The sequence below is a fragment of the Chiloscyllium plagiosum genome, unplaced genomic scaffold, assembly GCF_004010195.1.
Source record: "Chiloscyllium plagiosum isolate BGI_BamShark_2017 unplaced genomic scaffold, ASM401019v2 scaf_6138, whole genome shotgun sequence".
Classification (NCBI taxonomy): domain Eukaryota; kingdom Metazoa; phylum Chordata; class Chondrichthyes; order Orectolobiformes; family Hemiscylliidae; genus Chiloscyllium; species Chiloscyllium plagiosum.
The window spans coordinates 18355-25028 of NW_025212638.1; the positions used below are offsets into that span (position 1 = coordinate 18355).

Below are 6674 nucleotides of genomic sequence, written 5' to 3' on the forward strand. Positions count from 1 at the left end.
TCTCTCGCCGCCTTCCCTTCACTTTCTCCCGCCCACACACCCCTCCCCCTCTCTCTCTCGCCTCGTTGTTGATCCTTCAATTAAGGGGAGCAGCGGCTTTATCACCTCCAAATATTGACACTTCCAGCCTCACCCAACACAACGGGCATTTCATCCCATTGCCTTCTCTTGATGACGACATCGTTTTAAAGTGAAAGACAAGAGGTTTTGATGAGTTTTGGTGGAAAAGAATTTCACTCAGAGGATGGTAGGAATCTGGAATGTACTGCATGAGTGGAGTGTTGAGGCAGGGAACCTCATAACCTTCAAGAAGGACTTGGATCAGCACTTGAGGTGTCATAATATTCAAGGCTTTGGGCCTAGTGCTAGGAAGTGCGTCTAACATAGATTTAGAGCCTTTTTTTTAAATCAGTGTAGACTCTATAGACTGTAGGGCCCTTATTGTACTGTTTAAAAGTAAAATTATTTGTGAGCAGTTGTGCAAAGATAGTGCAAGAGAAAAGAGGACAGTTTTGGACATACAAACACTTCCACGCAGTCAGACACAAAGCTGGTCCTTTTCCTCAAAATGACTGTGTCCTTGATTTTCTCAGGGGGGCCGTGAACAACAGCCCACTCTGAAACGGCTGAGTTGATGCAGAGATGAATGGTTTATTGGGGCACTTTTTGTTTACCCTCAAACAGATGATACCTCAGGCCAAATGCTTTCATGTTTTAGAAATGACTTGTATAATGAAAGGGGATTCGCCTGTCCTGGCAGTTGAGGTTTATTGGTTCAGTTCCGCAGTTGTGTGTGTAAAGAAAGGCTGTGTACTGTCGTTCCTTCTGCCCGTGTGATTTTGAGCTGTGAGTTGCCTGTGTTTTGCTGTTTGTGTTAAGGGATGTGTGTATTTTCGGAACAACATCATTAAGTCGGGTTTGGATAGGATAAGTTATCGGGCATTCTATTTTCTGTTTTTTGTGTTTCATTCCGTAATTTTGTCAATATTTTTTGTGTGTTTAAAACTTGGCAGTCCACCCCGATAATTTACATCATGAATATCCACTATACACATGCCTAAACAAACAGCAAAGTTACGGTCTAGGCTGCCTCCTTAAAGAGGGGGTCTGGCCTTGTCCATAACAGATGGGACTCAAAGATGGGTCTGATCATCTTTTTTAACATTTGTGGTGTTTGAACATGACTAATCTGTGTGATATTTATAAACAAGCACATGGTTGCTGGTGAGTGAGAACCCCCCCCTTCATAACTGGAGTACTTGCCACACACTCTCGTCAAGGGGTTTCACGATGGGAGAGAGAATAAGCTTAACACTATCCCATTATTCAGTAAGGACTACAATGGTCTGGTGTCTGACTGATTTGCATGTTGCAAATTTATCCTCCAAAACACAAACAGGATGAGGAATCAATGACTGGAATTGGTTGTGATGAGCGATGTTAGCTTATAGAAATGGGTTAAGATCCAAATACTGATCCCTTTAAAAAAAAACTCTGGAGCTGTCCATCTCTTTCTGCTTTTCTCATTGACTCCCTGAAAGGAATTGCCTTGAAAGGATATTAAGTAGATCATTATATCTCTGCATTTAGATGTTAAAATCTGAAAATAGTGGAAAGGCTCAGCAAGTCAGAAAGCAATTGGACACGACGCAGTTCATCTTCTTGAGCAAATGAGTGAGTATTGGATCTTGCTGTGAAATGGATCTGTTGTGACTTGGTTCACCTCTAAAGAGAGAAGATGCTGAGCATTGTATTCCTAGTGCATAACACGTAAGAAGTAGGAACATGAGTAGGCCATTCAGCCCCTCGAGCTTGTTCCATCAATGAATAGAATCATGACATCTCTCACACCCAACTTCCTGCCCTTGTCCCATACATCTTGATTTCCCGACTCATCTGGTATCTAATCAATATGGGTGGCTTGTCTCTTAAGTCATAACTTTGATCAACAGGATCACAGCAAAATATATATCCTTTCACTTTTGTTCCAAAATTTGTTTGACATGTTGGCATCTCTGGCTAGACCAGCATTTATTACCAATGGGGCGGCACGGTGGCTCAGTGGTTAGCATTGCTGTCTCACAGCACCAGGGTCCCAGGTTCGATTCCAGCCTTGGGCAACGTTCTGTGTGGAGTTTGCACATTCTCCCCGTGTCTGCGTGGGCTTCCTCCGGATGCTCCGCTTTCCTCCCACAGTCCAAAGATGTGCAGGTCAGGTGAATTGGCCATGCTAAATTGCCCATAGTGCTAGGTGCATTCGCCAGAGGGAAATGGGTCTGGGTGGGTTGCTCTTTGGAGGGTCGGTGTGGACATGTTGGGCCGAAGGGCCTGTTTCCACACTGTAGGGAATCTAATCTAATCCCCAATTGCCCAGAGGACAGTTAAGAGTCAATGACATCGCTGGTGGAGCCACATGTCGGCCAGACTAGTTAAGGATGGCAGATTCCATTCACTGGAGGGTAGCAGTGAACCAGGTGGGTTCTTAAATCACAATCAATTGGAAGAGATATTTTATTTCAAATGTTTTTTTTTTAAAAAATGAACACATATTTCACCACATTTCATGGTGGGATTTGAACAACAGCTGGGGATTCTAACAGAAAACAGAAATTGCTAGAAAAGCTCGGCAGGTGTGGCAGTGTCTGTGGAAAGAAATCAGAGGTAACATTTTGGGTTGAGTGATACTTCCTCGGAACTGGGGATCCCAGTCCAGTGACAGTATCACTACACCACAGCCTTCTGTTTAACACATCAGATTTATTTGGGAGCTCCCTCTCTCTTGGGCTCACAAGTCTGGGTGTCGTCTGTTCCATTGACAATAGCGTACCCAGTGCTTGACATGTGAAGTAAAAATAGAAAGAGTGTTTTTTTTAAAAAAACTGTGAAAGCCAGGGCTGAAAAAATCAGATTGAGAAACAAACACATTGGAGAGTTAATGAGAGTCCTTTGGGAATTCACTTCAGAAACAGTTCCATTTCGATGTAATAAAAAAAACCAGAGCTGAGGGAATTCACAAAATGATAAGGCAGTCTTAGTGTGGTGTCCAATGTACTGGACTGACAGTGACTGTGCCACAAGGGGTTTACCTGGCTGTATAAGTAAGGTGGCCTTTTTAACTTGGGAATCTGAACTGTAGATTTGGTGAATAGGATTGCTTATCGTGAACAATGCAAGGACCAATAATACTGCAGATCCTAAATGTTTTCTTTCATTTCCTCACTGTTCTCTGTGTTCCAGGTGAGCTGATCCTTCTCCTTCATTAAATGGGTGTATTTCTAACTGTGTTCCTGGATAAGATATTTGATGAATGATATATTGTTATAGAGTTTCACAGACCCTTCAGCCCAACCTGTCTGTGCTGACCAGGTTTCCTAAACTAAACTAGTCCCATTTGCCTACATTTGTCCCATATCCTTCTGAACCTGTCTTATTCATGTAGCTGTGCAAACGTTTCTAAAATGTTGTAATTGTAACCACCTCCATCACTTACTCTTTCAGTTCGAGCCAACCTCTGTGTGAAAAAGTTGCCTCTCTAGTCCCTTTTCTATCTTTCCCCTCTCACCTGAAACTTATGCCCCCTTTTATTGAATTCCCCAAACTGGGGCAAGGACCTTGTCTATTTATCCTATCCATGCCCTTCATGATTTTATAAACCTCAATAAGGTCACCCCTCAGCCTCTGATGCTCCAGGGAGAAAAGTCCCAGCCTAACCAAACTCTCCTTATAACTCAAACCCTTCAATCGGGATAACATCCTTGTAAATATGTTTTGTTAGTTGTCTATGTCATGCTCCAAATGGGGTGCTGGAGAGTGAACAGAATGGTTCTAGGGATTAAAAAAAAACCTTACGGAGCCATAGAGTCTTTGAGATATACAGCAGGGAAACAGACTCTTCAGTCCAACTTGTCCATCCAACCAGATAATCTTAATACCTGTAAATCTGGTCATATTTGCCAGCATTGGATCCAAATTCCTTGAAACCAATCCAGATGCATTTAAATATTGTAATTGTACCAGCCTCCACCACTTCCTCTGGCAGCTCATTCCATTCACGCACCACCCTCTGTGTGAAAATGTTGCCCCTTATGTCCCTTTTATATCTTTCCCCTCTCACCCTAAGCCTATGCCCTCCAGTTCTGGACTCCCTCATTCCAGGGAAAAGACCTTCTCTATTCACCTGATCCATGCCCCTCATGGTTTTATAAATCATTGTAATATCACCCCTCAGCACCCGACGCTCCAGAGAAACCAACCCCAGCCTATCTAGCCTCTCCCGAGAGCTCAAACCCTCCAAACCTGGCAACATCCTTATAAATGTTTTCGGAACCCTTTCAAGTTTTGCATCACCCTTCATGTAGCAGGGAGACCAGAATTTCACACAATATTCCAAAAGTGGCCTAGCCAATGTCCTATACAGTTGCAACATGACCTCCCAACTCCTGTACTCAATACCCTGACCAATAAAGGAAAGCATACCAAACGCCTTCTTCACTATCCTATCTACCTGTGACTCTACTTTTGAAAAACTATGAACCTGCACTCCAAAGTCTTTTTGTTCAGCAACACTCCCCAGGACCTTACCATTAAGTGTATAAGTCCTGCCCTGGTTTGCCTTTCCAAAATGAAGTACCTCATAGACATTTATCTAAATTCAACTCTATCTGCCTCTCCTCGCTCGGCCCTTTGTGAAGGTGGTTTTAGATCCCCTCAGGCAGTGTTCATCTGATGGGAGAAGAGAGGGTCTTTCCTATTTGAACTTTCCCCTGTGCAGACTGTGGAAGTCATTTGATGGAAATCACTTTCACCAGAACTTAGAAAAAAAACTAAGCCCCAGACATAACTTTTGTACAACTTGGAATAGTGGGTCCAGTCAGATCCTTGCTGCACATATGGCATCCTATTCCCTTCCGCATGCTGTGGGTGGGGGAAGAGACCAGTGTTCACTTCCTTAAGGGATGTGCCTCTCAAAAGGAAATCTGGATATATTTAATTCATTGTCGCTAGCTCGGTGCCATTTATTTTCCATTCCAAATTTTTCAAAGGGCAGTTAAGAGTCAACCACATTGCTGTGGATCTGTAGTCACATGTGGACCAGACTGGGTAAAGGTGACAGGTTTCCATCCCTAAAAGGCATAAATGAACCAGTTGGGTTTTTCCTGATAATCAGCTGTACCCAAGACACACACTGAGATTAGCAGAAGTAGGAAGGTCTGCTATTACACGACGTTGTGCTCCTCTGTGGTCTCGTGCTATAGAAAATTGTACTATAGAAGATCGCTGTTGGAAAATCACTATACCCATTTAGTAGAAACTCGCGTGATCCAAACAACATCCACTATTCATCAATTGTGTTATTGTTAATTTGCACTGTGTTATAGCAGAATGACCTGAACTTAGAACAAGGAAGGAATACATTTCAAAACGTTGTTGGATTTTGAAGCACTTTCGGAAGTTTGGAGGTGATGAAAAGTGTTTGCAAACGTTAAGATACTTTTTTCTAAATCCAAAATGCTCACACTGGTTTAGCCTGTTGGTATTTTCTACCAACATTTCTGTATTTTATCCTGATGCAGGTAAAGTTAATGAGATTGGTTCAATAGTTTTGAAACCACTGGAAAACTGCAATTTGATTTGCCTGACTATGCTTAATATTAACTTTGGCTATTTTATATGATGGACGAACTCTTTCTTTGTTCCCCAATGTAACAATGATGCTCCATCTTCTTTAATATTCATCAACGCCTGAACTTATCTTACAGCTAATTTGATGACGATTATGGTTCTCTCTCAGGGAAAGTGCGGGGTCACTAAAGGTATATCCATCTACCTAATGTCCATGGCAATGGCGGATCTACTGGCCGTTCTCTTCTGTGTCATCATCGATGTACTCTGTTATGAGTATTTCCCATTCTCCTTCCTCTTCTATAGAGCGGTGTGTAGTGCAAATGCCATACTGGGCTATGCTGCTATTGACTGCTCCGTCTGGTTGACCATCACTTTTACCTTTGACCGCTTTGTGGCCATTTGCTGCCACAATCTGAAAGCCAGATATTGCTCTGAGAAAACAGCAGCAGCCGTGGTAAGCACTGTTTGCCTGGTGAACATTTTGAGGAACATCCCATTTTACTTTAAGTACCAACCATATGGCACATGGGGTGGTGTACCCTGGGGCTGTGACATCAGACCAGAGTTCTTCATCTTGCCAGGATGGGTGGCATTTTTCTGGCTCCATCACCGGCTGAACCCATTGATCCCCTACCTCCTGATCCTGCTGTTCAATGCTCTGACCGTCAGGCACATTGTCTTGGCAAATCGGGCACGCAGGGGTCTTCGAGCTCCCAGTAACAGGCACCAGAGAGGAGATGCAGAGATGGTCAACAGGCGGAAATCCATCATCCTGCTGTTTGTTGTCTTGGGCAGTTTTATATTGTTGTGGATGACCAAGGTCAGTGTTTTCTTACTGATGGAGATTACCAACAACCATTTTTACCCGAGTTATGACCATCCTGATATGATCGCTGATATATCGGGGACTATGCTCTTCTACCTGAGCTCCTGTACAAACACTACCCTTTATGCTCTGACCCAGAGTAAATTCAGAGAGGAGCTGAAGAGGACTCTGAAATATCCCTTCACTCTCATCCGTGAATGTATCCCTACATCAAAATAAGAAA

General features: G+C 43.1%; 1 protein-coding gene across 1 annotated transcript; it reads left to right on the top strand.

Moving 5' to 3' along the window:
- The first annotated feature begins 5776 nt into the window (after positions 1-5776).
- Positions 5777-6670, top strand: LOC122547426 (probable G-protein coupled receptor 139). The gene has a single exon (XM_043686048.1). The coding sequence runs from the start codon at positions 5777-5779 to the stop codon at positions 6668-6670; it is 894 nt and encodes a 297-aa protein (XP_043541983.1).
- Positions 6671-6674: the final 4 nt, after the last annotated feature.